The sequence below is a fragment of the Apis cerana genome, linkage group LG2 (assembly GCF_029169275.1).
Source record: "Apis cerana isolate GH-2021 linkage group LG2, AcerK_1.0, whole genome shotgun sequence".
Taxonomy (NCBI): Eukaryota; Metazoa; Arthropoda; class Insecta; order Hymenoptera; family Apidae; genus Apis; species Apis cerana.
In genome coordinates, this window is record NC_083853.1 from 4604977 (window position 1) to 4622846 (window position 17870).

Sequence of the window (17870 nt, forward strand, 5' to 3'; positions counted from 1 at the left end):
CTTTTCAGGATATATCGAGCGGTTACACGAGGAAAGCGCGGAGTAATGATCAGTGATACGCGATCCGAGGTGTTGACCGCGAATTTCAAACAGGCGAGTCGCACCGTGCATGACTGGCGGCGTAAATTCGCCTTAAGCGGTAACCTATTGTTGAGAATTTTTCTTGGCCTTTGTTATATCACGGGTACAAACTGCGATTGGAAAGAGAGAATGCCGCGTGGGACCAACAACAACATGCAGATCACGAGCCACGAGTCTCAATACGCCTGCGATCTGGAAAAGACTTGCAATTGGTCGTGGAATCAATTGGACAGTTTCAAGAAAACCAGCCCACCCTTGCGAAATAAATTGGGGCCTAACATGGATGCCAGTAATTCTACTGAGGGTAAGATGTGTGAGATACGTGATTAATTACTTCACTCTCACGAGTTAATTAGAATTTTAAATCCTAAAAATCTACGTGAATACTCAATTGAGAGTACTGAGATATTTTTTAAATTTATTTACTCTATATCCAAAATATTCAAAAGTAGAAAGTCAATTTTAAATAAATAATTTAAACAATATTTATAGCAATTTAAGATAAAAGAGAAAAAATCTGTGGAGAAAATGTGGCGAAAAAATGAAATACCTAAGATATTAATTTCGATTTCCACTAGGGCATTTCTTATGGTTTACTGGCTACGGGAAACCTCAAATATGGTCCAGTAAAATCTCTCCAACTGGACCACGTTGCATATTAGAATTAGCTCTATATCAAGTTGAAATGAGCAATGGTATTATCAAATTACTCATAATTACAAACAATACAAGTTGGATTGCCGCGGAGAGGCAAGGAAATAATCATACAAAGTACGTAATTTTTCAACGATTGCTTAATTGTTATTGTAATAATAATTAAAAATATTTTTCGATAAAAATTGGAATTTATCTGTTAAATTACAGATGGGAGAAAATGCGTTTTACAATAGGTACTATCTCTCAACCACATCAGTTAATTATAGAGATGATAGTACCCTATTCTAATTCTAGCATCGCTATTGATAATATTCAACTAATCGAATGTTTTTCGGGTAATTATGAATTATTAAAAATTCTTATATTGCAACAAATTTATTGATTTTTCTTATATGTGGGTCATATTGAAAATTTAAAAATATAACTAAATATTTTCCAAAATAATTTTTAATTAATCTTTAAATTTTATTGCATTTATTTTTTTTGTAAAAAGCTCTTTTTATTTCCATAAATTTGCAGATAAAAAGACATTCTAATAATGAAATTTTACAGTATTTTTCAATATTTCCCACGTATATAAATTTTTTAAATAATCCCCATTTCTTTTCTATACGTTACAATAGTAGTCATCATTACACGTTCTATTATTACTGTTTTATAAATTATAACTACAATACTTACGATATTACACATTTTCTATACACAACGAAACAAAATTATAATTTTTCATTTAAACGAATTCAATATCCCTTTCTATATCAAAATATAATCTCGCTATACAATTATAACAAGTTAGAATTATACCACGACGTTCACCACGCGCATAAATATAGTACCACCGGTGGTCAAAGAAAATAAAAGCAACGGTCACAGTTGAAAGGAAAATACGAGAAATTTCTAGGCATCTAGAAAGTTTGACGCGGCATAATCCAAACAAGTGAAAAGACTGAACAAACATTGGCTTGCTTATATACGTAAGAAAAGAGAAACAAATGCATCGTTATTTGCAGACTCAGAACCGATATGCACGGAAAACATGTATCGCTGTAAGAATGGCTCGTGTTTAAACAGAACACGTGTCTGTGACCTAACAAAAGACTGCGCCGAGGGCGAAGACGAGGAGGACGACTGCGGTAATTGTCAAATTATTATACCTCCACTTTCTTCCTCCGCGGTCAGTTCAGTTAGTCATTGTGTCGCGGACAGATCGTAATCGAAAAAGGTGTTTCAGACAAAATACCGAAGAACGCGAGATGCAATTTCGAGCATGGATGGTGTGGATGGAAAAACATACCGGGAAGACCTTTAAACTGGACCCTCCATCGTGGCGCAACACCGTCCGAGAAAACTGGACCTAGTTACGATCATACATACCGCAATGCGTCCGGTTCGTATATAGTTATGTATATGTATGTACATATTATGTGTGCACGTTTCAATGAAACTTCCATTTTCGCTCGGTTTTAAATACATTTGTCTGGATTTATTGTAGCGCGTTTAACTCTTTTATCCCGAATATGCAATATATCTGAAAATATGTGAAAAATATGTATTTATAATGTACAGGAGGACAAAATTATTTGAAATTATAAGAGTATACTATCTTTTTATGAAAAGATGTCATTTTCTTTATACAAAAATTTGTTTCTTTTTTTTATTATTATTATTTTCCATTGATTAATTTTGAATTAATTGCATTGCATATTGTTATTGATGACAGTTTTATATTTCATTACTATTATACTTGCATCCTTTTGAATATGCAATATTAATATCTAAAATGAAATAAAATAGTTATTTATACTTTTAAAAAAGAGAATTAAATAAAAGAACAGAAAATATGATGAGAATATGATATCCTTTTGTAATTAAAATAGTACTATAAAAATAGTACTTTTATTGCCTCCTTTTATTGATGTACTATAAATATTTAAAGAAATATCTGAAAGCTAAATTCAACGTTATAAAAGAAAAAAGCAAAATAAATGAGTAAAAACTATTTACCATGAACGTAATATTTCTTTGTATATAAATTTTTTTTTTATTAAAAATAATTTTTTATCTTTAAAAATAATTTCATCTGAATAAATATGGAATCTCATTAAATATTCATATCAAGGTATTTAATATATACCACATAAAATTCCATATATGTATTACATTTTTCTTCTTATTGATAAAAATTTCATTCATTTCAAATTATCATACAATATTTAAGATTTAATATTAAATTAAAAAATTATATTTTAATCCTAAAATTTTAAATATTATTAATATTTAGGGATAAAAATTATATTATTTTTTTTTCCTTATAATAATTTTCAAAGATGAAAGTACAAGTATTTAAATTTAAATACTTAAAAATTCACTTATCTTCATTAAAAATACTTCTGATACTTTAAAATTTCAATCATTTTAATTATTTAATTTTAATTTTCCATTTCAGGGACATACGCGTATGTAAGTATGTCACCAAAAGTAGAATATGGTAGCCATGGTACTATTGAAAGTCCATTGTACAATCCTACACCACCTTATAATGGTGATCCACAAAGTTTTTACTATAAGTCGTGTCAAGTAAGTTGCCTCAAAATTAATTATAGAATTATTATATTATTAAATAGAATATATTAATATGTACATACTTATACAGGTACGGTTTTTTTATCATCAATATGGTGCAAACAGCGGTTCTCTTGGATTGTATTTAGTTCAAGTAAAACCACATCAACCCCAATATTACGACCGATTATGGTGGACTTATCTTAGTGGTGACAGAAATGACGTTTGGTACAAACAAGCTGTTTCTTTACCTGATATCAAATACAGGTGATTCAATTTAACACGTTAAATCATTTAATTTAACTTAAATATTAAAAATTGAAATTGTTATTAAATTAAAAAATTATTTACTTTACCTATTAAAGGTATCTCAAATTTAATTTTTTGTAAATTTTTGTAAAATTTTACATATATATAATTTGTTCATAGATATTTTCTTCAATTTGAGGCAAGCAGAGGATATTACTCAAAAGCTGATGTAGCGATCGATGATTTTTCCCTAAGTCCAGAATGTTTTGGCATTGGTAAATTTCCAAATTTCTTGATTTCTCAAAATTAATAATCAAAAGTATACATATTTTAATAAAATAATTATGTATCATTTTTCATTAGGAGTTCCTCCTGAAGTCGTAGGAGATTTCAATTATTCTAACCCCGTCATTGATTCGGAAAAAATCCCTGATCAACACACAGACTTTGTTAACGAAACTGGTACATCTTCTAAAAAAATTATAACAATCGCCGTTTAATTTGGATAAATGCTTGCATATTACGATATACAGTAATACGCATCTCATCAGTGTATAACTCTTTATATTTTCAGTTATACATATTACCACATGTGGAAATACAGGAAGAATAGGCCCCAATTCTGAGCAATGTAACGAGGAATACAATAGAACAGACATAGAATTAGTTACACCTTCACCAGAAGAAGATCCCCTTTCTTTCAATTTAAATGGTATTCAACGATGGATAGTACCTCGTGGTGGATATTATACGTAAGAATTCATTCTAATTTCTCCTATTTGTTATTTACAATATTAATATTAAGACAATTTATATTATAAACGTAGTTTAATTGGAATGGGCGCCCGTGGAGGAAAAGGTTCTAGTGGTATGGGAAGCACGTTGGGTGCACTTGTCCGTGGTGTAATCGAATTAGAAAAGGGTGATCAACTGTATTTCATGGTGGGGCAAGCAGGAATGGATGCGTGTCCTAAAGTAAGAAATATATATCTTAATATAAAAACGAATAAAATATTAATTTGATTAATATTATTTACTTCTAGAGATGAATTGAATCCGATACTATTCGAGTTTTAATAATATTATAATATTCTTTTTTCTCACTTTTTTCTTTCTTTAAAAAATTTCAAAATGAAACTTTCCTGAATTTCAAACAGTTTTGAGATTTCTTGTGAAAATGATCCATCCTTTTCATTTCAATAAGATTTCTTTTAAAATCTTGTATTATACAGTTTTTCAAAGTTTTTCTTGTACATCTTTCATTTTCAGATCTTGGGACAGAAATTAGACAGTTGTCAAGGCCCTGCATATGAATCTTCCTTAGGAATTTCCAAAGTACATGAAGTAAGAAGGATGAAGATAAGAGATGGTGGAGGTGGTGGTGGTGGTGCAACGTACATTTTTACAGTAAGCAAAATCGTTGATGCTAAAATATAAAATATTAATGATTAATTATCATTCTTTACAGTTAAAAAGTAATGGAGAACAACATCCCATACTTATCGCAGGAGGTGGAGGTGGTTTAGGATTAGGACAATTTATTGACAATGGCCATCAACATGGTCGAGGACCCGCTCCTCCTGGAAGACAACCTACTTCGGGTACAGTTCTTTCATCACAAGCAGGTAAATAAAAATTTATGATTTATATTTTTACTATACTATAAAGTATAAAGATTTTCAATTATTACTTCACTTTGATATGTAAATTAAATCTTTTCTGTTATAAAATATATATTTAATCATTATCATTAATTGTGTACCAATATGAACAATCATTAAAATTTTTTTAATTGTTTAACGTTTATACAAATGCATCCATTGTGTCTCATATTTTCAATCTCTTTAGGATTGATTATATTTCATAATTTAATAATTACTATAATCCTCCGTTTTATTAACATTTCCAACTTCTTATCCGATAATTTCGAAAAATTATTTCTCAATCGATTGAAATTAAAAAAATTTCTAATTAAATTACAAGATAATTGGATAAATTTTATTCCTCTGAATGAAAGAAAGACTTGAAATTCCACGTCATTTCTCGTGAGTCATTTTTAATTTAAAGTTCACTATCAGTTTGACATTCTCAAATTAAACGCAAACGCGAGAGAACAATTTTCAGATTCTCGCATCAATGTACGATACTTTAGTTTTAGAGGCAACGTGAACGTTGCTGTCTATGATGCGCATCGATCTAGATTTAGTTTTAACTGCTTCGAAACTGTGTTAATTACATAAATCTGGTAATGGTGTATACCCAGATAGCCCAGGCGGCCCAGGTGGAGGATTGAACGAGTCATCGGGTATGGGTCAACGAACTACAGCAGGCGCGCCCCTTGTTAGGGGTGGCGTAGGCGGAATTGGTTGCGGACCTAGAAATCACGGAAACGGAGGATTCGGCGGCGGCGGTGGTGGATGTCTTACTGGAGGTGGTGGAGGTGGCTACATAGGTAACAGAATCAATATTAACGCGATTTTAAACCGAATCTAGAATTCATTTATATCGCTTTCAATTACCCATGCATTTGGAATTCGGAACAGATGAAATAATTGGGATAATTGGATGTAGCTGTTCCATGTTGTTGTACAATATATGTTACGTTTCAATACTTGAAAAGAATTTTTTTTCTTTACTTTTTGTCGAACTTTTAATATCGTAATAGGATTCAATCATCAATGATTGCATTTAAATGCTTGTTTGCTATGTTCCATATATAATATTTCATTATTTGGATTGTTTGAAGTATCTGAATATAATTGGAAATATTATTTTTATTCACATAAGATACAGATAAATAGATTCAATTGGCAGGATTCTGATTAATCAGATACAATTTAAAACTTCACTACAAATGAAGTTTTACTTGTATATTGAAATTAATATATAGTTAACTGCAAATATATCCTTCAAAATATCTTGTACTATTCAATTATATTTCATGTTTTGAATCCTATAAGAAAAAAATACAAAAACAATGTTATTTAATTAAAATTTACCAAGTTTAATTTTATCACATAAGTCTTACGTATGACCACTCTTGATAATTCAATTCATCTTGACCACTCTTTGATAATTCAATTACATAATGATTTAGGTGGTAATACCGGTCACAAGGAACTTGGTAACGGTGAAGGTGGTTACTCCTACGCCAGCAGCGAGCTTATGTACGTTCACTTCCTGTCAGGAATAAATCATGGGCCAGGAGAGGTTTACATCATTCCTGCTATCAGTGGTTGTGGTTGTGACTTCCGTTGCATCTCTCTCGATCAGTACCTTAGCGAGACAAAGTGTCTCTGTCCTTCAGGCTGGTTATTGAGTAATAATTCAAGATCTTGTGTTCGTGAGTATCATAAAGAAAAAAAAAATAAAATTATTTCTTTCTCTCCTTTGGAGCATAACTTTGCAATAAAATAATATTGATATAATTATTTTTAGCCGATGACAATGTTTTAGGTGATTCAAAAGTTACGCATCAACCGTTCATGATACCCCTTATAGTTGTAAGCATTGGCCTACTCTTTGCTTTCACCGCTCTCTGCCTACTACTTTGTAAGAAATTATTCGATAATATTGTAACATACATTGTTTTCTGTAATCTTAGAAATTTCGTATTTTCTTAAACGTGAAACTTTTTTAATAAAAAGAACGTTTGAAAGTAGACGATCGTATGGATATAATTTTATATATCATGTAAGCGAAATCTCACTTTTGTCGATAGATAATCGTTACCAAAATCGAAAGGCGCTTATACAACGGCGACAAGTAATGTTTGGTAACGGAACTGAATTAACGTCGCTGCAAGCTGTTTCCGACACTATAATGACCGAATTCAATCCGAACTATGAGTTCGCTGGAAATCTTTATAGTTTTAAAGACTTGACGCAAATCCCACGCGAATGTATAACTTTGATAAGGTAAGTATAAATTTAATGATCATTAATAACCACAGTGATACAATCTCAGGGTTAAGACTCAACTTTTCAAAAAAAATACATGATCAGTTCTTCTTTCTTCTCAATTCGATAAATTAATTGTTTTATTTTGTATCGTAGACCGCTTGGTCAAGGAGCTTTTGGCGAAGTTTTTCAAGGTGTGTATAGATATAGACGGAATCAAGAACAACCTGTCGCTGTGAAGGCAATCCCCTCTTCGTCTAGGCCTCAGACGGAAGCTGATTTCATGATGGAAGCTCTGATAATGAGCAAATTTAATCATCCCAATATCGTACATTTTATTGGAGTTTCTTTCGAGAGAAATCCAAAGTATATCGTGTTAGAATTGCTCGCTGGAGGGAATTTGAAGAACTTTCTTCGAGAAGAAAGACCACGCGCGGTAAATAGCGTTTTCTTTCAAATATTGGATCGATTTCGTAAAATTCGTTGTATTTTAATATATATATATATGCTAATTATATAGATGAAAGATAACGTAACGATTTATATTATGTTATGAAGTTTTCTTTTTTTCCAAGAGAGAAGAAAAGGAACAGAGATTTATCAATCTAATTCGAAAAATCTCTAATTATTTCTGTATATTACTTTACAATTAAAAGAATCTTACGTTTTATTTATTTGAATTAATAAATTCACAATTAAGTTGTTTCCATTTTTGTTCCGTTATTTCATAATTTTAATCACCGAATCTTGTTTATTAATTTTTCTATTAAGTTCCATTACTTTTTGTTAACTATGTGTCGTTCTCGATTGCAATTTAAACAGGGTCAACTCTTAATTTTTGCCGCTCGTCATCAATGGGGTGCATGCGTATATTCCTGTTTTGGCAGGATCGGCCCACTTCGTTGAGGATGCAGGATTTGATAATGTGCGGATTTGACGTAGCGAACGGTTGCAAATATATGGAAGAGGCCCGATTTATTCATCGAGATATCGCCGCGAGAAATTGTTTGCTCACGTCTAAGGGACCCGGTCGTATAGTGAAAATCGCGGATTTCGGGATGGCAAAGGATATTTATAGGAGCGATTATTACAGAAAAGGAGGCAAGGCGATGTTACCGATTAAATGGATGCCACCAGAAAGTTTTCTAGATGGAATATTCACTACGAAAACTGATGTTTGGTGAGTTTCATCTCGAATTACGGAACAACTTCGTTTATATTTAACAAGTTCGTATTTATTATTAGATTTTTTTTATGTAAATTTTCGTAGTATTCATGTAAGATGCGATAAATATTATTAAAATTATGAACAAATGTTTGTTTTGTTAAAAGAATCAAATTTTTTAAGAGTCCATTGCATAATCGATCCAGATAGATTAAAAATATTCTCAAGGAATATATTTGTGAATATAAATAAAATTTGTTTGAAACTGAAAATAAAAAAATAAAAAAATAAAAAAATTATATTTTTAAGATTTTAATAATTTCCATTATCAATTCCTTATGATTAATTTATTGTAGGGCATTTGGCGTGTTACTATGGGAAATTATGTCTTTCGGTTATATACCTTACACTGGTTGTACTAATAGAGAAGCTATGACAATGGTAACGTTAGGAGGTCGTTTGGAAAAACCTGCAGGATGTCCTGATCCTATTTATGGATTAATGACACGATGTTGGCATCCACGCCCTGAAGACCGGCCTAGTTTTGCAACTATCGTCGAGAGAATTGGTTACTGTTTACAGGTAAAAACAATTAATTAATTAAAAAATCTTTTTCAAATAATAAGAAATAAAATCTCACATGATCTCAAAATCTCTTGATTAGATACAATCTTTTTGCATATAATAATTTACAATAATATAAATATTTTATTATACTATTAATGAAAATTAAGATAAGAATTATGATTTCAATGAATTTCAATCAATAATTCTAATTTTTATGCTTAGGATCCTGATGTGATAAATCATCCAACCCCCAATTTCGATATTTTGCCAATCTGCGATCGTGAAGTGACGATAATGAGACCTGATCCAGAAACAGAATGTATCAATGTACAGTCAGAAGTAAGTATATATTGTTTAACGTTCCATTTTTTCGATTACTTATATTCGAACTTGATGTATTCTTCTTCATATTTGTTCCGCGATACTTCTTCGAACAACGAATACATATAACATTATAGAATACTGTCCGTTTTTATAGCTGGATGCATGTGGATACATGCAACCCAGAATTATCGATTCTCGATCAGCTAGTCAACGCATGGCTCAAGCTATTGCGAGCAATAATCCTAATCTCAGAAACGAAAATCCGAATCGAATGAATTCGAATGAAAGAAATAATATGCAAGGACGATTTCAATCAATTCCATATGGCACTAATACAGATTCTGAACAAACCTTGGGTGGAAACGCGAGTCGCGAAGATTTTAAGGATGAAAATATTCATTCAGAGGTATATTGGATAAAGATTGTACAAAATTTCATTTTCTAGCATATATTTTTTTTATTATTGATTAAATGAACTTTTATTTCTCACTTTGACTAAATGGAATTTTATTATTTATCATTATTATTATTATTATTACAATTATTATTATTATTTGATATTTCTTAAGGAATTAAATGCTTTGTTAAAATGTTATTCACAAAAATATCTATTTACATCATATTTATAATATATTTTACATAATTAATTAATTGAATTACTAATTGCAATTATGTTATCATATATTTATTGATTTATAAGATTACATACATTAATAGATATATAGATTATGATAGCTAATATAAAAATGAATAAAAAATCATTTATTAAATAAATAATATATACATAATGTGATATTTGTGTGAATAATTTTTTATATATGTAAGAGTTAGTTTTATTTTCATTAGTAAACATTCATATTACTTGTTAATCTATATTTTTTATTTTTGTGTATTATTTCTTTTATTAATTTATTAATTTTCATAATCATTTATTAATTTTTTGATTTTAAGATATTATTAAATATTTAAAAAGTGTAATATTTAATATATTGGCTATTAATATAAATATATGTACTAAAATATTTATACTTCAATTATTATTCAATATAAATGTGGTTTTCATTAAACCACAAAAATATTATTCTATTAAACAAAAAAATACTTATTTTTTAATTTTTTTAAAATTTAAATTTTACAAAATAAGAATATCATCAACATTTATTATATAAAATATACTTACAATATCAATTCAAATGAAATATTCTAAAATTAAATAACTGAAATCAAACTTTTATAGTTACTAGTCCATCCGACATTAATGAATAGTTCTTTAATTATGAACATTTAAATTAGTATATTATTAAAAATTTAATAACAATAATAAAAATTTAATAACAAATCTAATTATAACATTGCTTAAACTTTGATTATTTAATATAAACGTTATAATGCAGAAAATCCTTCTCTATTATTAATAGAATATACAATTATTAAAGTGATTATCTAAATTATATTAAATTTTATAAATATATATGTATCACATAAATCTTTGTAATGTATTAATAGCCAATATAATAAATAAATTATGAATTTTTATGCAAATTTATATTTATTGTTTTTTTTTTTAAATCTAAAGAAATCTCTTACTTTTTAATACCTTAATGTTCATATCTGTAATATTACATATTTAAGATCATAATTATATAATATATTTACCTATTTGCCATTTATTTGCCTATTTTTCTTAAATTAGAATATCTTATATCAAAATATAGATGGTTGATATATATTCGTGGTACACTTTTATTTAGTGAATTGATTTTAAAAACTAAAACTCTAAGAAACAGAGTTCTTACCTCTATCATACCTCTATTTTACTTCATTTAACAAATTTAAACTGCTCATAAACTATAAAATAAATCTTAATGAATATTTTTATTCTATATTAACTTTTGTATTTCTCCTAACCTTAACTCTTCAAAGATGTCGAATATATTAATATCATATATAATTTATATATCACACCTACTTTTACTATATTATTTGTAAAAAATCGTTACAAAATAATATTTGAATGAAAATTTAATGAAAAAAAAATTGGAACATTAAGGAATTAAATATTATAATGCTTACTTTATTTTGGATAATTCATATACTTTTCCATGTATGCCGTATATTTTTCTATACTTTAATTTCATATAAACGTATAAATTCGCAGTTTATTAACAAAATGATATTCCAATAACGATTATAACGATTTCAACAAATTTACAGAACAAACATAAGGCTGACAATTTAAATTGCGAGGAGAAAAGCGTACATCGAACTTCGACGGACATCGAAAATAGGTTAAGGAACACGGATAATGGTAATAATCGTGCATCAAGTATCGAGAATCGTCGAAATAGCACGGTTGATATTACGGACATAGATAGAAGGAATGGCAATGAAAGCATAACTACCACTGAGACCAATTCTGATTCTTTAATCGTTGCTTCCTCGGATACACCGCCTGATACGATCAATTCGTCACCGAACACACGTAGTCGATCCCCTAGTCACACTGGCCTAAATACGAGCGCCACTAATGTTAATGGAATGTTAAAGAAAAACGCCCTAAAGGCTGCGCTCAGTTTGGATCCTAGTGCTCTGTGTCGTGGCACGATACCGTACGAAAAAATAGCATTCTCGCCACCACCACAGCGTTCAAGTACCCCTGGCAGCATGGAGATCAAGAAGGTAATTTAAATATTTTTATGAAATATTTATGTGAAGGAAGAGAGAAGATTATAGGATTATGATTAATTGACAGAAGAGAATTATGTATGTAATAGTTATATATATATTATATATTTTTTATATATTATATAAAAAATTAATTATTATAATTTAAAAACAAATTAATATTAATTAAGAAACAATTATATCGTATATAACTGTACTTCTGTCAAATTATCATAAACATCATAAATATCCATTACAATATCCATCCTAATATTTTTACTCTTTAAGAAATATCCATTATTTTTTCCAATCATCATCATCTAACACGTAAAACACATATAACCCTTTGCACTCCCTTACCTTCATTTTCTCATTCTGTAAAATATTATTATTACAAGAATTTTGTATTTTCTCTTTAAATTAATCTGTGATTAATCTCACAGTGAAGCGATTCGAGTGCACAGGATTAGCATACACACTCGTGATACTCGATGTTGTGTCTTTTTTTATTTCCAAAATCCAGCGATGCTTATCCCTAAAATTCGTTTAATCGCAGTTCTATGTATGATGGAACTATCGTCTCTCTGTTCTTCACACGAAGGATCTTCTGGGTCATGAGCTTCCAAAGGAAGAGGAATGCTTTTGCTGAAATTTGTACAAAGGGGAGTGACAGAATTCCCCGATAGTCAATGTTACAATGCATTCGACTAAATCATTGCGACGTTCCGCAACTGTAAACGCAGTTTCTATGGCTATACGTTTCAAGGAATCATCATCATTTTTATGGATACGAAATGAAGAATATTCGCGTCATGTATACTCCGAAGAAACGTTGCTATAAGTGGAAATTTCTTGAACAAATGAATTGGTATTATTTTTTCATTCCTTTTTGTTTTTCTTTGTTTTTTCCTTTTTGTTTTTAAACGTGAAAAAAAGTTATTTTTATCCATATACCAGAGGAAAGATTTTAATTGAGTTTATTAAATGGATGGTCACGCATTCTCCATTATGATGCATATTAGGGGAATATAGAAGTTTTTAAAAAATAAGAGAATTTTTTTTTAATCTATCGTAGTTTAGGTAATATTTTAGTTTATAAATAAGAAAGTTTTTTTATGTTTTTATTTATTTTTTAGAAGCTTCAAAGTGAATTCCCTTCATCATATGGCGACACGAACGAAAATAATCATCGATAAAATTTATTTATAGTAGCATATATCGAATATAAGGAATTGTAAAACAAAAATGAAACATTATGAGCTTGAGGTCGTCCGTTATTAAACTCAACTAAATCCTTTTTCTCAAAACTCACACGAACACGAACACACTTACGATACACACTTGCGGGCGTAAAGTTATATACGTATCTACATATTACATGTAAAAGAATTTAAAAAAATAGAAAAAAAGAAAAAAGAAAGAATTAGAAAAAATGAAACGTACTATCGTAATGTTTAACATACGTACGCAAAAGAAAAAAATAAAAAAAAATAAAAAAAAAAAAAATAAAACCGAGAAGAAAATTCAAAGTATTAAGTCTGAAACGAATCACGTACCTATACAAATACACTTCATTGTAATGTTCAATAATACATTGAATATTCGACATATACGTACATTACCACACATCACAGTTACAGATATAAATTAACAAATATAAATTAACGAAAGAAACTATGTAGATATAGCTGTTAACGAGCTGTTATCATCGATGTTCCTCCTGCAGAAGGATTATCCAGAAAAATTCAATTAGGGATCCTTCTTGTCCTTTATAAAGTATATGCAGGATGATCGTCAAATCGCGAATATCGTGTAATTGTATGAAACATTTTTTAAAGATACAAGCGATGTACACAACGTGTGATATATATATATATGTATATATATATACATATATATATATATGTAGATGAAGAGTTTAAATGAGAGAATGCGTGTGTGTATGAGAGAGAGAACGGAAGAGAGGGAGAGAGAGACAATACGCTATATACACAAGACTTAATTTACACCAAAGGAAAAGAAAAAATAAGAAAAAAAAAAAGAAAAAAAAAAGAAAAGAAAAAAATGTACGCCTATGGCGTTCTTTCTACACATACCTGTAAACCTTTACGTATACATATACATATGTATAAATGTATATATTATATATATATAATTATATATATTATATGTATAATTATAATATGTATATTCTATATATAGATTTATTTATCAGAAAACTTTAGGCAAGGCTGGTCGAATCGCCTTCATCGATATATTATGATTTAAATAATAATATATCATTCGAACAACGATCGTAATTTCTCCAAAAGCGTTTAATTATTAAAAAAGAAAAAAAAGAAAGAGGGGAAAAAAAGGGTGATCGATTTCTCAGATCAAACCGAGAAATCCGATTGATATCAACGTTCTTGCCGTGAAAAAATTACCTGACTGTTGGTGCATGCAAAAATGAAATAAAATAGGATATCCTCACCTACCTCGTTGACTCGTTGTTAGCTTGTGAAAGAACGACGGATGGTGAAAAGTCCATTTACTTTTAACATCGATCTTGTTGTATACGATCGTTAACTGCAAAAAAAAAAAAAGAAAAAAGAAAAAAGAAAAAATGGGGGGAGGGGGAATGGGCAAACGAAAAGACAAACCTTTCGAAACGAGAAAAAGAGTACTGGCCCTTTTTTATTTTTCTTACAACGACGACGTACTTTACGTACGCGCAGCGTATGAAAGTCAACCACCATATATCTGTACGTGAAACGTAATAAAGACATGTTTGTGGAAAACAATGTATTATTATTCGTGATTCATTATTCTCGATAGATTGAAAAATGGTATTCAATATATATCAGTCAATGTCAATTAATTGACGTGTTACATATCTATTATATTCTTTCCTGGCTTTAGAAATTAATCCTCAAATAGATAAATTATTAGTCATTTCTAGGAAAAGAAGATTTTTTCTCATTCATTTCGTTTAATTAATTAAAATTACTATCAACGGATAGATAATCACGTTTTGTTTTTTCTTATTTAATTAAAATAGAAAAAATATGTATACATATTTTATAATATTTTTCAAATTATTATTTAAAAGTTTGTTTTAAATTAGCTATCATCTATATATTTATTTAGATATTATATATAATATTTTTATTTAAAAACTCATTTGATTGATTTGATAATGGATATATATGATATTGATTTTAATTGTAAATAATATAGTGAAAAAAAACAAATTTCAAATTCTTGATCTTCATATCATTAAATGCATTCATATTTGAAATTTAGACGACTAATAAAATAGAAATATTAAAAAGTATTTATAAATTAAAAATAAATGAATGCTAAAATAAATAATAATTTATTTGTAAATAGACAGATTTATTTGCTTAAAAATAAAATATTTTGTTAAGATATAGATTGTCTAAAATTTTATTCAAAATATGAAGACTCTACTATTAAGACTACTAGTTTGATTGAATTATTAAATTATATATTATTGGATCATCAACGGGAAACTTTGAAGAAAAAATCAAGCAGATATGGAAATCGACACTGGGAAAAACTGATGATTTTGTTGAATTGTTTGAATGAAATGAGATTAAAATAAAGTAAAATGACGAATTAAAATTTTTAGTGTTATCAATCTTGTATGAATAATCTCTCAAATATATCATAGCATCGTAAAATTAGTAAAATGTATTATATTATATTTTCTATATCGAAAAAGTAAATTTCATTATAATCAAAGCTCAATGTTCAACACAGCTTTTGAAACTTTTCTATCGAGGAACAAAAATAACATTGTCATTTCATTTATATTACAATCTACTGTCGGTAGCTGCTCCACCAGTTTCGTGTAGACGTACAAGCATCTGAAAATATATGTATATACATAACCGAAGAAAACTACAAACGAGCAGACAAACGGATAGAAGCACAGGCATCGATGGTACGAAGAAGAAGGGGTACACTACGACAATTCGAGTGTAGTTTTCGGCGAACAGTGCGCGTTTGTGCCACCCTTTCGAGAATCTCGCGACTATTTACTGTTAGTCGGTTATATTTATTGTTGAAGTATCATTATTAAAGAGATGTCGAATTACTCGTACTATTACGTGAAAGTTATCGACGACGGTACCAATAAGGCAAAAACTTATAAATTTTTGAAAGGGTAAGCTATTATGTTTTTGATCGGATGATTTTTCGATTTTGCATCATATATCATGATCTAGTTTTATTCTTTTCACGATCATTCGTTTCAATCTGTTCAATCAATTGTTAAATAATAATAAATATCATCTTCACGTTCAAGATGTAATTGAAATCTGTATAACTGAAGTATGTGAAAACTTGTCACGTTATTAAAAAATTGTTTAACAAAGGACAAGATGTTAGAGTGGAATACACGTGTTTTTCTACCACGTGATCAACATAGCCGCTAATTTCTCCAGAAAAGATGATTTATTCGTAGGAATCCTACCCTGTTTAAGCCGCCGGAGGACACATGGTCTACATATGGTCGTTACAATCTTCTGTCACGTTTGCTTCGAGGAGGACTCTCCGGTTCAGGTGATATCTATCATCCAGCGAATGCTATTTTCAAGGTCCGTGCTCGGTTAATCGCATACTTTTTAATGATTGTCATTAAATCAAATAACTTCTTTGATCGTAATTCACTCAAACGAGCGGTCTATCCGCAAAACGAGAAAAACCTTTCTGGCGATTCACCAACGAATTTTTCTTCTATTCTTTTCCCTTTTTTCCCTGACTCCTTAATAATCTTTTACAGCTCATTTACTCGAAGACATTCCATGGAGTGAATAACACCGCGAACGAAATGAACTCGGCAAAGGCCAGAATGAAGTAGGCCTGACTATGCCCGAATAATGTCAGTAGGGGGGAAATTTTCTTCTTTTTTATTCCCAAGCACCGTTTGGAACGCCGCCAAATTTAACTTTAACATAAAACGAACCCCCTCTAGTATACGAGGTACCGGCCATAACGTAGAACGAATTCATATTTTTAGTCCCGTTACTGCCAAGGTTGTTACCCAGTTTTCTTGTCGTTGCCACATTTCAAAAGTATCTTCCAATATAAAGTCTTCTAATCTTTTGTTCAATGGCGATAATAATGATTTTCTGGCTGCAAAATATTATGTCTGATTAACTCTTATTCGTAGATATATATGTGTCCTGCAATTGTAAGCATGATTGCGTGCACGATCTGATAATATCTAATGATATTATGGAATTTAAATATGACATTAATGAAATATTTCATTAGGTCTGGTTTAATTAATCGATGAGACATAATTAAATAATTTTTTTTTACCTCAAAAGGAATCATATAATATTAATCATATTAATCGATTTTTTAAACTTGATATTTTACATCTTGTTTAATTAATCGACGAAAAAAACTTAATTTTAATCATTAGAAGGAATTTTATGAAACACTGTCAATATATTGCAATAATAAAAATAGATAAGATCGTTTGAATTTTCAGAATTTTGAAAATGCATATCAGTAATGATTGCAAAATAGCATATATATATATTTATATATATATATATAACTTCTGAAAATATATTGCTGTGTAAATTACTTTATAAGATACAAGCAATAAATTATGTTTGAAAATAATGTTTAAAAAAATATGATATATAAATTCATTCTATAATCTTGATATACTTGTTATAATA

The 17870-nt window shown here is 29.1% G+C and overlaps 3 protein-coding genes across 30 annotated transcripts in view; 2 read left to right on the top strand and 1 right to left on the bottom strand.

Annotated features, from left to right (window-relative positions):
* Positions 1–17870, bottom strand: part of LOC107995379 (toll-like receptor 7) — a 50058-nt gene that overhangs the window by 26049 nt on the left and 6139 nt on the right. For 2 of the 22 annotated variants that reach the window (XR_009828941.1, XR_009828942.1), the window contains exons 2-8: positions 9017–14736; positions 6578–8878; positions 5049–6502; positions 3657–4975; positions 3384–3551; positions 2743–3299; positions 1–2513 (exon numbers count right to left, since the gene is read on the bottom strand). The exons of 1 other annotated variant lie outside the window; for it this stretch is intronic. The gene's annotated coding sequence lies outside the window, so the exon portion shown is untranslated. Of the gene's footprint in view, positions 2514–2742; positions 3300–3383; positions 3552–3651; positions 8879–9016; positions 17311–17870 lie in introns of those variants that run through there. 19 more of the 22 variants (XR_009828943.1, XR_009828946.1, XR_009828939.1 and 16 more) reach the window with 18 other exon arrangements.
* On the top strand, positions 46–13679 carry LOC107995378 (leukocyte tyrosine kinase receptor). 6 transcript variants are annotated; one of them, XM_017052848.3, is made up of 24 exons: positions 46–385; positions 660–852; positions 946–1073; positions 1749–1871; positions 1970–2125; positions 3185–3315; positions 3392–3567; positions 3730–3824; positions 3913–4011; positions 4124–4301; positions 4377–4524; positions 4819–4956; positions 5018–5174; positions 5813–6001; positions 6647–6892; positions 6988–7101; positions 7271–7466; positions 7605–7884; positions 8336–8628; positions 8970–9195; positions 9403–9519; positions 9659–9910; positions 11719–12183; positions 12725–13679. In XM_017052848.3, the coding sequence occupies exons 1-24, from the start codon at positions 46–48 to the stop codon at positions 12734–12736; spliced, it is 4452 nt and encodes a 1483-aa protein (XP_016908337.1). In that variant the 3' UTR covers positions 12737–13679. The 6 variants fall into 6 exon arrangements, with proteins under 6 accessions (XP_016908337.1, XP_061927822.1, XP_016908339.1 ...); XM_062071838.1 differs by having other exon boundaries at positions 12770–13679; XM_017052850.3 differs by having other exon boundaries at positions 7006–7101.
* The window catches only part of LOC107995383 (calpain-B), a 15538-nt gene continuing 13866 nt past the window's right edge, over positions 16199–17870 (top strand). For both annotated transcript variants that reach the window (XM_017052855.3, XM_017052861.3), the window contains exons 1-2: positions 16199–16339; positions 16640–16772. In XM_017052855.3, the coding sequence (XP_016908344.1) occupies positions 16260–16339; positions 16640–16772 (213 nt within the window). In that variant the 5' untranslated portion in view covers positions 16199–16259. The remainder of the gene's footprint in view (positions 16340–16639; positions 16773–17870) is intronic.